Source organism: Abramis brama (genome assembly GCF_963993115.1).
Source record: "Abramis brama genome assembly, chromosome: 19".
Taxonomy (NCBI): domain Eukaryota; kingdom Metazoa; phylum Chordata; class Actinopteri; order Cypriniformes; family Leuciscidae; genus Abramis; species Abramis brama.
The window spans coordinates 13,076,481-13,094,425 of record NC_139981.1 but is presented as its reverse complement, the minus strand read 5'-3'; the positions used below and the strand labels follow the sequence as shown (position 1 = coordinate 13,094,425).

Sequence of the window (17,945 nt, the reverse complement as noted above, 5' to 3'; positions counted from 1 at the left end):
ATTCAAAACTCTCAAGTGCTCACTCAGTCAGTGTTAAAGACAAGTAAAGGCGAGTGAATAAAATACCATGTGCAAAACTTAGCCTTTAACTCAAACACTGGTGAGTGTAATCTAACAATTTATTAGCCAATGACTAATTATAGACATTATTTAGTCACCTAGCATGAAAATTTAGTCGCATATGCGAGTAATTTACTTTCAATTTAAAGTGCAAAGAAGAAAGAAATTGTACAGCTTACAAATGTGCATGTGAGCTATTTGTGGTCTTTTTGTATTATCTTTGTTAAGTGGGTATGAATCAGTTCACTTACCTGTGTATACCTGTATCCTGACAGATAAATCCGAAGTAACTGTGTTAAACTGGTATTACACCCCTTCATTAAACATAATGATTGTTTGCTTGTTTAGTGTCTTGGTAATACCTCTTATCAATGTGCTGGTGGACAGTGTTGGTCCTTCCAATGTTGGGAGCATCATCAGCATTTGTTTCTCTGATTAGTGAAACTTAATGCTCTCCACTGCCCCTGCGATGTACTATTATTAAATGTCCCAGATTTCCAAATAAGCCATCCGTGCTGGGGAAAAACACTTACAGGCAGGATGTCAAGTATTGATCGACATGGTTTTCCATACCTCGTTGTCAAAGGAGCCAGAAGTCTACAGAAACATTTCCAGCAATACCTCATCTGTTTGCTCTGAAATGTTTTATGTTTTTAGGTGATGCTTGGTTAACAAAACTGCTTATGTCTCATGCATCTTACTGTAGTTATAGAAACGTGCATGAGATAATTATCTTTAGATCTCAGCAACTTGCTTAAATTTGCAAGTTGATTCTATGGTTTATATATTTGTATACCATTATGAGGTGCAATAATCTTGTTTTCTAACACACTACAACTTTTTCTCTGGGTTTAGAGTTAATAAATAAATCATCCGAGCAGCGGAAAGAACTAAATGGCATCACTTAAACAATAATTAGCTGCTATTTTGTGCTGAGATTGGCAGTTAATAATTGATGAGCTTTTCCTACATCTTTTCCAGTGATGCTGCATTTACGTTTCGACGGTCCTTGCACCCATTTAGGGGATTGTGGGTGAACTCCAAAGGCATGAAGTGATCATTTCTATTGGCATTGTCACAAATCTACATCATACTAATGCAGACATTTAACAATATAAGGGGGGCAAAGCTAGTGATAGATCATGAGCTGATGAGCAGTGTATTAAAAACTAATGCACAGACGTTGTATAAACTTTTTTTTTTGTTGATGGGATGCAAACAGATCCGCTTTATACTTATTAGCTGTATGCCATTATTGTCTTCCCATATGCACTCAGGCTGCACTTTAGAGCAAATGGACAGATTTTTCTCTCTACAGTAAGTCCAGACATGTGTCTCCTGGGATATCTGACTACACTGGAAATCAGATTAAGTTGTTCTCAAAAGAGACCCGGTAGAGCATCTGTATGGCGTGCATGTGGACCAACAATCGTGCCTGTAAGTGAATTCACTTTATTTAATTGAACAGATTTACTTATTACAATTTGTGATGAACGTTTCTGAAATTCCGAGATATATCAAATAGCAACAAAATACATGCAAACGTATTCATAAACCATATATCAATCCTGAGAAGTAAACAGAGATGAATAGTTTTCAATCAAATTAGATATTTGCATGCGGAGTGCACGCATTTGGTCAATAGATGGCAGCGTTCTCCGGGATACTCTCAGGGTATGAGGAGGTGTGTTTTGATTTGGTGACGCTCCATACGGCCCTTCTATTTTTAAACCTGGGCCATGGCCATAATCGATCAGGAATCCATTATAGGATTATGGTGATTACGTTTTTTTTGTTTGCATACTAATGTAGCTGTCTATAATAGTTTCCCAGAGATATTCTTTAGCATGGAGATATTCTTTCTACTATTATTCTTCCATGGCTAAAAATAAACCGTTTGTTTGGCATGACCATCTGCAGAACGCATGGAAAAATCAAAGGTGATTTTAAAATGAATGTGCGCTTATAACTGCATTGTTTTGGCAGTAGTTTGGTTTAAGTGGAGTCTATGTGTGTCTGTCTTATGTGTTTAATATGTGATGCGTGTGAAATGTTATCAGAGTACAGATGGTTCCCTGTCAGTGTTAACTGAACAGATGCAGACAGACCATGATATCAGAATGACATGCCACTCTGACCACTTACCAGCCATTCAGGGCTTCTGCTAACCCCAGCAAAGGCCCTCCATTTGGTCAAATCGCCAAAGCATCGGCAAGTGTACACTGTAAAATATGATCAATAAGTGACAACATTTATGTTTTTATTGCATTGCTGTAACTCATCAAAATAAGTTAAGCAATTTTCAACTTTTTTATAAGTTATACAAAATTCAATTCATTTTTAAGTCAGTTTTATGTAATTTAGGTTGAAATGACTTAAACATCCAAGTTGATTGTACTTAATGTAAGGCAGGAACATTTTTCTACTGTGTGTGTGTATATGTATATATATATATATATATATATATATATATATATATATATATATATATATATATATATATATATATATGTATGTTAAAAGTCTTTCTTATAATTGAACAAACAATGTTTATGCAGGGAAAGCCCATTTACATCTCAGGGTCCTTTTTGGCTCACATAGGCCCCCTGTTGTCCAACAGAATATTCGCTAAGATATTTACGATACTTCTACTTTGATTATGACAAAGCTACTTGTTTCAAACTTTTTTTTTAAACGGAATTAACATGTTGGGTGTTGGTTAATTTAACATATGAAATTCATTAACCACAATTCATTTAATGATTCCTGAAGTTATGTTCTATATTCCAGAGCTGTATGTTCTTCAGTAAAAATACTGAAAATTCAGTAAAAAGCTGTACAGTGGTGACAGTGTTACTCAGTAGCTCTGCAGTTATTGGTTTCCCCTATTTGTTAACTTTATACTAAACCTCTATACTACTATTTCACCACTCTTGAATAAAATGAATAACAAAATTTAAATCATATGATCATGATGCAAAGATTACATCAACAAATCACACTATTTGCAGCTTGTTGTACTCAGGGTCATGGTGTTATGATGGTGAGGAGGACCTTCAGGAAGGAGGGGAAGGGGTGGAGAGCTCATACTTGATGAGAACATTCAGCTTAGCTGTGCGCAAAACAATAGCTCACATCTTTAGAGTTGGCTTGTTTCCATAAGACTTCCTGCTCTGAATCCCTCCCACAATTTCTGCTTTGGAAGAGGGGATTGTGGGAGGGAGTGCGAGCCCTAAGTCTGTGGGGCTTTTGGCCTCTTTTGCAGGAAACAAAGCAATAGGCACAAGCAAACTTAAAGATTATAGCAGCGTTAGCATTTGCCACTATAAAACCTATTGTTTTGTTATAAAAAAAAAAGCATATTATTCTCATGGGATGTAAAGGAGAAATGGAAGTTGTCAAAAGGACTGTATTTTAATAACTATTTGGTTTTGAGTGTTTTCTCTAGTGCTCGGTTTAGATGTTGGTTTCAAACACCTAAAATAGTCAAACCTTAAATATGGTTTATTGTGAACAATAAAACCACAATAACATTCACTCAGAGTCAGCTGTATATAATGAAGGTAGCTGAAAGGTTGAACAGTGTTCTCAATTCAAGGGTATTTTCATTCAAGTCAGGCCGGGGCAGGTTGTCATTGGTTTTAATTTATATAATTTGTTATTTGAAACACAATTGCCAATGTTATTTTTTTGTATTTTACAGTATTTATTTTTTGCTGTTTCATAAAATGTTTAATCTTTCATATTTTTATATTTTTCACATTTTGCTGAAAGCATTTGACAGCCTGTTTAATGGCCAGTTCCAGTGTGACAACATGCCCCGCTATTGAAGGTCAATTGTCTATTCAGAAACTGACTTTCAACAATAAGGTAAACTTAAAGTCCTTTTTATATAAAACGTTTTACAAATTTTAATTCAAACAATCAGGTCTTGAAATCATCAATAATGAATGATCTTTAGTAGGCTATACATATTTTATACAGCTTTATAGTTAGACTCTCTTTAGTTAGATGTAAAACTAAGGGAAACTTTTACACTAGTCATTTCTTGACCACAATGACGATTAAAATGTAATTTGACAGTTAGCAAAAGACATTATGAACAGAATAAACCATGTTGTTTATATGTATAAAGCAGTGTAGGCTAGTCGAAAATAGCACGAGCACTAGTATTTCCTAATGATGTCACTTTTGGTCATGGCCTATGTGTTTTACCAACATACATTTCCATGCTTTAAGCAGGGCTGAGGCGAGGAGGGGCTTGAAACTTCCTCCTTATGACCTCTGACTGCTAAAACTTCAGTCTGCAAAAAAGGAATGACAGGCATTTAAATCCGAAGACTCGGAGCTCGATTACGTTTCTTGCGAGTTCACATATGGAAAAGCTCTTTTAAGAAGCTGATCTCAGAGTTGGAGGAGGGAAATGAGTCTCCTGTTATGTCGATCGAGTGGGCTTTGTTGTACAAGTTCTTGGGGCGTCGTATGATTATTGTTTAGCGGCCCATTGGAGATCGACATGGGCCAGACATCTGTCTCCAGCTTGTCTCAGAGAACGAGCGGTAAGTGTATGAAGGGCTTGTTCACTGACTCGCTGTTTACTCACCCACACCGCTATTTCAATAAACGGCCAGGGAGGGAAGACGTGACTTTTTAGGGCTAGTTAAGTCCGATTCCGCGGGAAACCAAGTTCATTTTCAAGTCTGGTGTTTGCACATTGGCTTTGACCTAATCTGATAATGTCTACGCGATGAGACGTACCAAAACGCTCCCATTATTATAAACAAGCGCGTGGATTTTGGTTTGTCTTGTGGCGCGTGTAGAGCAAACGATCAACAAGTACGACTTTGTCACGCGTATCTTTCGGCGAATTTAGGTGTTTGCGTTGATGGATTAGTTAACTTAACTTAACTTAACTTAACTATAACATCCTCCCTTGAAGAGGACGAAAAAACAAAAATGTACTGGCTCGTGCATTCAGGAAATGATTGTTTCACTGTGTACTTTTGCTCTCTTTCTCGTAATGTGCTGTCAAAACAGTGCTGTTGGAAATGTACTTCCTAATTCGGGTTTAAGTATAAATTATTATCTTCTAATTTACGGATGATTTAGAAGAGGCTAAACATTCTCCTTGTAACATCGCTGTATTTTTATGGTAAATTCCTGGCAGTTGCCATTTCTATTTTTACAGTAAATTGAACAAAGAACAGTGTAAGTTTATTCATTATCGAAACCCATGTCTAAACTGCAGGTTTACTGGTTTTGGTTACGTTTAATACAGGTGTGACATGTTCAGTTTCTCTGAGGCTGGAGACTGTTGAGAGTGTTGATTTTAAATTATTTGTTTAAAAAAGAAACAGTAAATTAAGTGTTTTAGAATGCACTACAATCAAATTACGATAGCAAGAATTTCAAGCAAGTACTCCACAATGCACTGTAATTGTAATATTAAGCTTCTTTCTGAACCAAATGTTGAATCACGAGATTTGCCACTACCTTCATTTCCCCATAATTTCCATTGTTGCCAAAGCGATAAAAGCTTCTATTGATCAGTTTACCAGCTCTCAAAAGAAGGTTGATCAGATGTTATTGTGTTTTCATGAACAGCATGCATATGGTGCTTTTAAATAATACTGAATCATGCTTTAAATAGTTTTGACTGGGTCTGAAATATATAGCCTAGCAACTGTACTGGATTTGAAAGGCCACAGAAATGAAAACTGCACATTATTTTGGCAGAGCGAAGATTTGGTTGAATGGCACTGAGTGCTTCTCTATTAGTTAGATCCAGAAATCGTCAGTGCTGTTTTTGTTTTTGGTCTAGTTCTTTTAAATCATTTTATAGGAAAGGCCATTAAAATCATAAGCATTTCCTGTCCGTCAATAGGGGAACAAAGTGTTGACTGAAATTGCCTTTTTTTATTTTCCTTGTATCATGAGGAACTGGGGATGTGGTATTCAAATGCTGCCAGCAAATTTTAATACAGTCCTAGATTTAGCATTCGTTGTTGCCTTTATCCACTTACCTGTTGTCAAAAACAAGCTGCAACTTTTACACTTTTATAAACGTCTTCTGCTCATTTGTTGACTAGCAAGACTTAAAAAAAAGTATTGAGACAATGAACTCATTTTCAGGCAGAGTGGCTTTTTTAGCCATCACTTACCCCCAGATCTCTCTTTACAGCTGCTTTGTATTTATTTTTAGAAGCATAAGGCAAGTCAAATGTGTGATTGTTTTATAAGAAATATGCTGTCAGGGATATTGATATGAGCTGCACTAAAATATGACTCCCGTGAACTTTTTTAACCGTTAAGTCTCACATGCCTTCTTTGAAAGCCTTAGAGGTTTTAATAACTGATGTCTTTTGTTTTCAGGTCCTCATGATTATTTGTCATGTTTGATGCATTTTCAGTGGCCTCTCCATACAAAAGAGGAAGTGAGGAATTTAGTCAGCTGTACAAACTCAAATGAGATAATATAAAACATAATATTTGCAGCATTTTTGCCACAATACAGATCTGAATGGTATGGCTAAAACAATTTTATATTTTTCAGCATTTTGGTGATATTCAATAGGCTATATTTTATATAATGTAGTTGCTCTGCAACCATTGTTTCATTTAAACTACTAATTAAGCCAAGACCCAAATTAAGGTGTGTTTTCTGTTTTTACCCTATTTTTTCAATAAATGAACACAAGGAAGTATATTTAGTCATTTTCAATTATATGCTCCATTATAAAACTACAAATTAATGAACAGATATATTTTTGCTAAAACATTATGCAAATTGGAATTGAATTGGAGTTTGAGTTTTCACTGACTGAATTAGAACTTAGTTTATGTCAGAGACTTAAACATCTTAAAGGGATAGTTCACCTAAACATAAAAAATCTCTCATGTCGTTCCAAACCCATAATTCATCTTCGGAACCCAAATTAAGATATTTTAATGAAATCTGAGAGCTTTCTTTCCCTCCACTGACAGTCCACACAACTACTACTTTGTCACTTCAAAACGTTCATTAAGATATCGTAAAACTAATCCATATGAATTGAGCGGTTTAGTACAAATTTTCTGAAGAGACACAATCACTTTATATGATTAATATGGTTGAATTTAGGCTTTTATTCACATATAAACATTGATCAGCGAACATAAAAAGCTCAACTGTACAAACCTTATTGGTTCTTGCAGAAGCTCAAACGTGCTGTGTAACACGAGAATGAACCACATTGGTTCTCGCACGTCAAGCAAGCCTTGACCTTGACCTTCCATTTACCACAACTGATGTTTGGTGAATGTTTATGTGAATAAAAGCCTAAATTCAATCTGTTGATCATATAAAGCGATCGTGTCTCTTCAGACAATTTGGACTAAACTGCTCAGTTCATTATGGATTATTTCTTTATGAACTTTTTGATTCGGCAAATAGGTAGTTGAGTGGACTGTCGATGGAGGGACAGAAATTTCCCAGATTTCATTAAAAATATCCTCATTTGTGTTTCGAAGATGAACGAAAGTCTTACGGGTTTGGAACGACAGGAGGGTAAGTAAATTATGACAGAATAAAAAATTGTGGGTGTTTTTTTTTTTATTGCAAAACATTCCATGCAACTATGCCCTCATGTTGGTTAGTATCAAACTGGCATTTTGTACATTTCAACAGTGTACTGTGGCTCTACTTTTGTTCTGCAGCATCCACACATGTTCATCTGTGCCCTTCAGATTCAAATTCTGCTTGCTCAGTTGTGAACCGGTGTCCTCTTTGTGTTCATTGTGCTTGATCCTCTGAGGTTTTGATCTCAGGGACTGCTCTCATCACTGGGAGTTCTGGGAGTAACACATTCTATTAATAATCCAATCAGTGGCCAACTGGCTGTTGACAGGCCAATGAAGCTTAGGGTCAGTGGCTCCTTAGGGAGAATTGATTAGTGAAGAGGCGCTTTGGCATTCTCATGATGGTGGTGAAAAGACCACAGACATGCTATCTAGCACATTCCTGTTACATGTGTCCGCTAATGAAATCCCTCCGTGCATTGTGAAAAACGGGCTTCGTGTTTGGGTTTCGCACCATTCTGTGTGAAAAATATCCTGGTTGCTGGTCAGATTTTGATGTTTCATGATGCTTGTGGAAGATGTGCGTGTTGGGCGGCCATATTAACAGATTATAGCATTTCATTGCCCAGGTAAGTGGTGTATTGATGTGTAGCTGAAGTGTAGTTTTGGTGCTTAAAGGGATAGTTCACCCAAATATTCTGTCATTTATTCACCCTCAAAGATGTTCCAAAACCGTATGAATTTCTCTCTTCTGCTGAACACAAAAGAATATATTTTGAAGAATATGGGTAACCAAACAGTTGATGGGCCCCATTGACTTCCATAGTATTTTTTTCCAATTCTTATCCATGGGGCCCATCAACTGTTTGGCTACTGTTTATTTATCTTATTTATCTTGTAAATTGTGCAGTTAGTACTGCCACTCCCTATACAAAGTGTACGCGAATGGACAGTTGTGAAAAGTTATTTTCCATCTGAATCATAGTTCAATCTCATAGTTCAAACTCAAGAGCCAGGAAGTTACTTTCTCCTCTCCTTTCATAATTTACTCACTTTCATGTCCTCCTAGACATCACTGGAAAAAAATGCTGTAGGATTTACTTTGAAACAAATAATTACGAAGAAATGTCAAGTAGCCTAACAAATTGAATTAAACATGAAATTTTGTAATAAATTCTGGAATCGTATTTTCTTGTAAATATTTATTTATTTATTTATTATAACAGCGCTTTATGACTTTCTTCTGGAACACAAAAAAAAAGATTTTAACGAACAACTTTGGACACCACTGACTTTCATTGTATGAAAAATCTGGCAAAAATAACAATGACACATGCACACACTGACCGGGGTCTCTGCTGTAATTCTGTTGAGAACAATGTAAGCGTGTATGCATTTCTTAAAATGATAAATGGTGTCACTGCTTTGGAGCCTGACTCTTTGTTTATTGTTTTCAATTCTTTGATCTCATTTAGCCGTGTGGAAAATGCTCTTGTGATCATTTTACACTTCATCTGGCGAGTTGTGTCTGTGACTTTAGGTCTGCTGTTCTGTTGGATTAGCCTGTTTGATGAACGGGTTTAATATCTCTTCGCATGGGCCATGTGGAAATATGTCTTCTTTTTGCAAGCTAAGAAGAAATGATGTAGTTGTCAGGGTGGGGTGGAAGAGAGTTCAATTCTTGGCTGAATCACAATTGCAAACCTTACACTTCAAGTGAGCACCTAACCTAAAATAATCAATCTGTTCTGTGATTAAGGGTCATTGTTGACTAAGGCCCTGTTTACATCTTGTATTAAGATGCATTTTGGTTGATCGGATCATACGATTTTTGAGGGCTTTTGAAAGAAGTCTCTTGTGCTCACCAAGGCTGCATTTATTTAATGAAAAAAAAAAACTGTAAAAGCAGTAATGCTATTTTAAAATATTTCTGAATGTAATTTATTCCTGTGATGGCAAAGCTGAATTTTCAGAAATCATTATAATATGCTGATTTAGTGATCAAGAAACATTTCTTCTTATTATCAATGTTGAAAACTTTGTGCTGCTAAATAATTTTTGTGGAAACTGAGATATACATTTCTTTTCAGGATTCTTTAATGAATAGAAACAGCATTTATTTGAAATGGAAATATTTTGTAACATTGTAAATGTCTTAAGTCACTTTTGAACAATTGTATGTGTCCTTGCTTGAGTAAAAGTATTAATTTGTTTCAGGCTCTTGTATACAGTTTTTGTATGCTATTCATGGAAAGAGTCAGCTAGTTGTTCTTGCTGCTTGAGGGTGCCTTAAAGGGTTAGTTCACCCAAAAATGAAAATTCTGTCAGTAATTACTCACCCTCATGTTGTTCCAACCAAGACTTTCGTTCATCTTCGAAACACAAATTAAGATATTTTTGATTAAATCTGAGAGCTGGATCACTCCTCCATAGGCTTCTTTGGGATCAAAACTTGCCGGCCCAGTAAGTTAGTAAAGACCATGTTTAAAATAGTCCAAGTGACTACAGTGGCTCAACCATAAGTTTATCAAGCGACGAGAATACTTTTTCTGCGCCAAAAAAAGCAAAAATTAATTTTCTTCTGTGTGGGCCTCTGAGTGAATTCACATAGTGTAACAGCGCAGCGCTTATGGGTTGTATTGTTTTGAATTGTATTGTTGGGTTGAATTGTCCAGCATCACACACATGACCAGCGTCGGCCAATAGTGAGCCTATGTTCTGACGTACAACCCAGAAGCGCTACGCTGTTACACTATGTAACTTCACTCAGAGGCCCACACAGAAGAAAATGAATAGTTGAATAAAGTCGTTATTTTGGGGGGGGTTTTGCGCACAAAAAGTATTCTTGTCGCTTGATAAACTTAAGGTTGAGCCACTGTAGTCACTTGGACTATTTTAACAATGTCTAACTTTTCTGGGCTGGCAGATATCAATAACCTAGCAGCCTATGAAGGAGTGATCCAGCTCTCAGATTTAATCAAAAATATCTTAATTTGTGTTCCGAAGATGAACGAAAGTCTTACGGGGTTGGAACAACATGAGGGTGAGTAATTACTGACAGAATTTTCATTTTTGGGTGAACTAACCCTTTAATGTATGTTGTTATGGTCAGAAACAATCATTCACACAAGTATTTCCTGTTGTAAAAATCTGTTGGCTATTTTCCATTGTCCTGAGGTCATTTCATTCAATGTTCTCATTTTTCCTTGCTTTGATTCACTTTTAGTGGACGGTCTGGAAAAATCTTCTCTGGCCAACTGTGATGTGGTGGGAAGCTCGCAGTCTTCTCAGCTGAAAGGAAAGGGTGGAAAGCTTTCTTCTCTGGGCAAGATCTTTAAACCTTGGAAATGGAGAAAGAAGAGGACCAGTGATAAGTTTCAGGACCTCTCCAAAGGTATATCCCTAATAGCATTTTGCTTTTATGTTTATGCTTGGGACAGTACATCCATCTATGTACAGTATATTCAGAATGTAGTTATCACATTGATACCCTATTGGCTTTTCTTGATGCCTCCTCACAACATCATCCAGCATGATATTCAAGTGGTGATTAAGTTGGATGGATACGGTAGACACGCCACGGATCATAAAATTTATTGCACACAACATATTACAGCTGGCAGCAGCCTGCACTTTTACTGAACTCTGTGAACTATAGTAACCATATAGTGTTCTTGATATAATGATGTCTTGATATGTCCTTCATCTTTATAGTTCTGGAGAGGAAAATATCCACCAGGCAAACTCGAGAAGAGCTCATAAGGAAAGGTGTCCTTATTCCAGACCAAGGTGAGATTTTAAATAAAGCAAGTGAATGTGATGCTGAGCTGTTTTCTGTGAAATTAAAGGAATGACTCATTAGAATGATCAGTTTGTTTATTGTCTAAATTGATTTATAATACAATATAAAGGCATTTCCCTGCAGCAACCCATGTTTAAATGAGGTTAAAGGATCTCTGTACTTCATATGTAAAGTGGTGCTAGTGGGTTATCGGATGCGATCTTTAATCTGTAACCACTATGGTACCATCACCTACAGTGGAAGAAAAATGCATTACCATAGCCAGTAACCATAAACAAATGAGAAGCAAAGGGGGTTAAAGATTCAATTAAAGATTATTAATTTATTCTACCACCCAGGAATGTTTTCCATTAAATAGCTTTTATTGATGTTATCCATATAATAAAAGCTAAGAACTTCCTGGACTTGCTGTTCACACACATCCAAAATGATAAAATTGAGCCAGAAGATTGGGAAGGATTCTGCTGTTCTTCAATGCAGAGGGAGTCAGAGTAAAGTCTCTCACTAATACTTTTATATGTAGTGCCTTTCAGAAAATCACAGTCCGACCTATTGAGCTCTCAGTCTTTGAACATCTGCAGGATGACTTAAATGTTAATGGAACAAAATTGTGTTTTTACTGAATAGCAGGCATGTCGTATTGGTTCCATGACAACTGAGCCATTTTTGTCTATCTTTAGATGATCCTTTGAACACAGAGACCTTGAATGGTCATGCATTGCCCAGTGGAGTTACTGAAAAGGTCAAAGTGGACATTGAAACACCAGAACTGGTCCCTGAAGAAAAAGACTTGGCAGCAGTGGCAGAGGACCCAGAAGGTACAGTTTTCTGTTTAATCTGGTCAAACTGGGCAAAATAAAGATGGTTGAGTCTTCAACATGTCCAACCGTACCGATAATGTATTTTTTTTTATGTTTTAAGCTCAAGCCACTAATGACTAAAATTATTTAGTCTAACTGGAGGGCCCTTTCATAGGTTTTGCAGCATGATTATGTTGTAGTTTTGGGAAATTTCTTCACCGTATTTTGTTGCAATTTAATTTTTACACATCACACCATCCATATCATTTCATATATCATTGTGAGGCCATCCTTAAAAATAGTCTTGTTTGCCGTAACCCGACCGACCCTGTCAATTTAGCACCAACCCAATTATTTATTTATTTTCCCTTTTAGTCCAACCGACTTGCCGGTTGTAAACTTGCGTTAAGACCGACCTATTTTTTTTTAACTCTTCAAACAACTAATACAAATGCAATAAAATAATAGTTATTAAGTATTGTGAATATAAATTGCCTAGACCTACATACAAACATAAGCTACGTTCTTTCTTTTAAATAAAAACCCGTGGCGCGGATTATGTTTACACCATTGGTTTACGCATCACATACGGCCTGTAGGCTAAGTTCGCTTCGTTTCATTCACTGTCAATGGTTCGCGCTTGGTAATGATGGCTGCGGCTTTATCAAATTACTCTAAAGATTATTTCATTTTTATATGTTGTTGAATATGGTTTATTAAAAAATAAACATGTGAGAGCGTGTTATAGGCTATATGCCATGTTATTATCAGATATAACCAGGTGTAAATGGAATCGTTTTGATAAATCAGATTGCAATCCGATCTGAGAAAACGCATGAAGTGGCCTGGTGTAAACAGCCCCTAGACATCGGTGAAAAATGTTCTCTCTCTCTCTCTCTCTCTCTCTCTCTCTCAGCACCCCCCCACCCCACCCCCCCACCCCCGACCACGATTTTTTTTTTTTATTAAAAAAAATATACTTTTTTATATTATTTTTATATATATAAAAAAAATATATACCTACCTACCGACCCTTTTTTTCTTTTTTTTTGCTGTTACTGCAAACCAAAATATTTTTAAGGATGGCCTGATTGAACAACATTAGGGAAATCAATGTGTGTGCAAAGAGCAATGTATCAAAATGGGTTGATAAAGACTGTCAGTCACAAGATAGAAATTAACTGCATTATTTAGAGGAAGTGTGAGCAGCTTTGGAGCAACAGTTTTATCTTGTTCAGTGAAATGTGGTGAAAATGTGGTTAGGTTTTTAATAAACAGTACAAATGAAGTTATTTGTAGAACAAGAACATTTCCTGAGAAGGTTATTTTTGTTTCTTTTGAAGTTTGTTCTATGTGTCATTAATGAACATCTCTTGATTGTTGAGCTTCTTAAGAGGTGAGGTGCCGACTAGTGTCTAATGTGCCGTATAGTTCAGCAGATTTGGTTTTGAAGCTAAGGTCTATAACATGATGGATGTTATGCTTTGTATTGATGCTTTGCATCCTTTTATGGGTAATGTGCCATTTAGACTGACATCATTTTGGAAGTTTTCTTTTCATCATAAGTTGTGGGCACACAAGATATGCAAGGGAAACGTCAACACCAATTATATTTGTATAATTTCTTCCTCTTTAATGTTCTACAACAGTTCTGTAATTGTTTCCACCACTTTTCCTCCAACCAATGAAAATAATTTATTTTTCATGGGGTTAATTTTGAAGAGGCTGAGGGAATCGATGCACTAAAGCATTAAAGGACAATTCCAGTGAAAAATGAACCTAGGGGTATTTAACACATGGTTACCGAGTCGATCGTTCCCTGCGATGCGTTTTCATGAAAATCGAATGTATAGAGTTTTATCTTTAAAAACAGTATAGCTCATAGCAGTAGTATATGGGGCATAGAGTAAGTAAAATTAAATCGCTAGTTAATACCACTAACAAGGCTCAAAATAGCCTCACACTAACACGGTAACATAATGAGGGTCCTTACATACAAACCGAAGCATTGAGAACTTTGTAAGTAGACAGTTTAATAAGAAGATACTTTATAAAGACAGTACATTACGTGTTTACATCACGTAAACGCCGCGAACGCCGTCGATAGGATAGCTGGTCGATAGGAGTTATGTTTGTGAAATCTAACGTAGCACGGCGTTCGTGGCTCGATTAGTCGAGACTGTTTTCCAAGATGGATCCTGGATGTAAACGCGTAATGTCTTTATAAAGTATCTTCTTATTAAACTGTCTGTACACTTACAAAGTTCTCAATGCTTCGGTTTGTATGTAAGGACCCTCATTATGTTACCGTGTTAGTGTGAGGCTATTTTGAGCCTTGTTAGTGGTATTAACTAGCGATTTAATTTTACTTACTCTATGCCCCATATACTACTGCTATGAGCTATACTGTTTTTAAAGATAAAACTCTATACATTCGATTTTCATGAAAACGCATCGCAGGGAACGATCGACTCGGTAACCATGTGTTAAATACCCCTAGGTTCATTTTTCACTGGAATTGTCCTTTAAAGCAACTTGAGGCGTTTGCGCTGTGCAAGAACACCCATTATAAACGCTTTTTTGGCAAAGCAGACTTTTCAGCAGCCATTCCTCCAGTCTTCAGTGTCACATGATCCTTCAGAAATCATTCTAATATGCTGATATAGCGCTCAAGAAACATTTCTTATTATCATGTTGAAAACAGCTTAATGCTTAACAGTTTAAACTGCTTCAAATATTTTTCAGGATTCTTTGATTCATGTAAAGTTCAAAAGCACAACTTTTATAACAATTTAAAAGTCTTTTCTGTCACTTTTGATCATTTTATTGCTTCCTTGCTGAATAAAATGATGCCATTATATATGACAATATATATAATTTGTCAGCCAATTAATATAGTTCACAGTTACTACTTGATGTAATGTATGTGTGGTCATATTTGTGTATTAAAAATGGCTTAAAACATAGCTTATCCAATTAGAAGCTAAATTCTCTATTTATACTATTTGATTATGTGCTGACATGACCGTTTAGGGTGCTCTGCTCCTCTGTGCTCAGTAGAGAGGAATGACAGCAAGCCCAGCCCAAAGACCAGTGAGTCAACCGCTCCAAAAACCCCTACTAAAAAACAACAGACCACACTCCCAAAACCCTCTGGTGAGGCCACAAGCTCAGGTGTGAAGAAAGGTGGCCAAGCAGGGGGTAAAAAGGTAACCAAGACCACCAATAAGCAGGTCTCCGCTCCTCCACCCAAACAAACCACCCGAACTGCCACTCGTGGCAATGGTGAGTACACGTGTCAGTATTGAGAATAGAGCATTGTGATTGCATGTGTGGGGAACAAGCTCTGCATGGAGGGGTTCCTGCTTGCACCTCTTTCCCCCTGACAAGTCAAGCTGGGAACCAACTTGGTCTTTCGAAGAACAAAAAAAAGCTGTCAGAAATGTCAGCAAAATCTATCTACATTTGTTTGAGAATGGGCAAATGTGCAGTTTGCTGGATTCATGCTTTAACTAGTTTGGGTTTATGTTGTCCAGTACTGTGCAAAGTGGTATCCTGACTCATTTGTGACCCAGTATGGCTTTCTTGTATTGTTATTCTGCTTGCGTTACATGTCTCATTGTTAAACATATTATAATCTTGTATTGATGTTTGCCTTTGTGTCTGAATATAATGGTATAATAAATGTGCTGCATTTTGCATGTAACCAGGACTTTGTGCATGTACACCACACTCATGTAATTGTGTATAAACAGGGGCTTATTGTTCCACACTGTGCTGTTCCTTTATCCTTTTAACCGTCCATTGTGTCCCATCATTGGTGGCTTGACAGCTTCCTCTTTTAGCTTCCTCCCTTCCACTTTTTTATAGATTTATTATTTATTCATTCGTAATGTTTTAATATTCTTAATTTCAGCAAATGAATACATAACTCGATGTGAGAACCCTAGATTATTTGTTTTATAGTGTTTTGAATTTCCTGGCTCCTGTGAATGTCAAACTAAACTCATATCTTTGGTCAGCAGTGACCTTCGCATAGAAAGTTTGTTTTTTAGTGGTGAACCTGCATGTGAAAATACACTATATCTGATGTTATCTTTTAGTTCTGTCATTGTCTTAGTACAAGTAATCCGTTTCTATTCTTAGAAAAAGCTTTTAAAACACCGCCATTTGGTGTAGCCATTAACTTATCGTTTTAAGATCTCTAATTCTCTTATTTCTCTGAATTTCTTCACAGCAAAAACATTGAATCCTAAGAAAACTGCAGGCACATCCAAGAGTTCCACTCAGGCCTCGGGTCAATCATCTTCATCGACCTGCTCGAAAACCCCAAAGAACAACAACTCAGAGCTAACAGCAGCACAAGCCAAGTCTGCCAAAAAACCCGCACCCTCCAGGTCACCGCGGCCCCCTTCCAAAACCCCGTCCGAGACTGCGGAAAGCTCCTCTAAAAAGGACCAAAGGAAAAAAGAATTGACCTCAAATGTTAATGAGAAAGCAGAGGAGAAATCTCAGGATGGGAAGGGTGCTGATCAACTTTCCGAGTCCTCTGCCGAGATGGACAAAAGTCAGCCTCATGTTAACCAAGCCACAGAGGAAACATCCTTCACTGGATCCTCAAATGAACTCTCCTCAGACAATTTAGGTGAACCTGTGAGCACAGAGAGCGAAGAAGAGAAAGAGAGGACAGCGGCAGACCAGATACAAAGGTCAGTTTACATGTTATTATTTTTTGTAAAATTTGTATTCCTCTAATGTTGTGCCTTCAATATTGATTATATAGCACATGTGCATGTCAATATATTTCCCCTAAAAGTAAGTCATGCTGTGTGTGTTAGATTACTTTTTGAATTTATGTGATCCAAGATTCAGTAGAACAGTAATATTGTGAAATATTATTACAATTTAAAATAACTGTTTACTATTTGAATATATTTTGAAACGTAATTTATTCCTGTGATGGCACAGATGAATTTTCAGCAGTCTTCAATCGTTGTTTCTCCACCCAAAGTTGCGAATTTAACTTATGAGTAAAACTGGAATATTGCATACAAATTTTGCGAATAAAGCAGCGTTTCCTTCCCATCTGTCCAAGAGAACAAAATGTCCTCTTCCTGGGAAATTGGGAAATTCCTGGCAAAATATCTGTAATAAAAAGTTGCCTCAATCGGTGAAGAAATGGTGGCTCTTTTTTCCTACATCATAAATGACTTGCGTCTCAGAGCATGCAGATGAACACTATAAATGCTGTCATGTTATATTGCATTCAGATGCCTGGTGTTTGGGAATGTAATCATGTGAGACACTTCTGGGAGGGAATTATACCAAATTATTCTGATGACAGACTTTGGCTCAGGCATTTCAGAATGATCAAACCAACATTTGAGATTATGTGCAATGAAATTGGTCTGCTGGTTAGTTCAGTTATCTAATCACATCCACTATTGTATGCATCAATTGAGAGCATAAGGTTTTTTCATGCGCATTTTTATAATTTATGCATATCTTAACATTTCTAACCAGCATTTTTAATGCGATATTCCAAAATGTGCATAAAAAATAGGTGGTTGGAAACATGATCCTTTAAAAATCATAATAATATGCTTATTTGGTGCTAAAAAGGTAATCATTTAATCACATTATCAATATTGAAAACAGTTGTGCTGCTTAATATTTTTGTGGAAAGCATGCTTTTTTTATTCTTCAGGATTTTTTTGAAGAATAGA

The 17,945-nt window shown here is 36.6% G+C and overlaps 1 protein-coding gene across 6 annotated transcripts in view; it reads left to right on the top strand.

Moving 5' to 3' along the window:
- phactr2 (phosphatase and actin regulator 2) overlaps positions 1-17,945 on the top strand; it is a 39,863-nt gene that overhangs the window by 9,084 nt on the left and 12,834 nt on the right. Inside the window, exons 1-6 of one of the 6 annotated variants that reach the window (XM_084092556.1) lie at positions 4,301-4,619; positions 10,844-11,011; positions 11,332-11,406; positions 12,100-12,237; positions 15,277-15,504; positions 16,457-16,928. In XM_084092556.1, the coding sequence (XP_083948682.1) occupies positions 4,577-4,619; positions 10,844-11,011; positions 11,332-11,406; positions 12,100-12,237; positions 15,277-15,504; positions 16,457-16,928 (1,124 nt within the window). In that variant the 5' untranslated portion in view covers positions 4,301-4,576. Of the gene's footprint in view, positions 1-4,300; positions 4,620-10,843; positions 11,012-11,331; positions 11,407-12,099; positions 12,238-15,276; positions 15,505-16,456; positions 16,929-17,945 lie in introns of those variants that run through there. The other 5 variants (XM_084092557.1, XM_084092555.1, XM_084092554.1 and 2 more) reach the window with 5 other exon arrangements.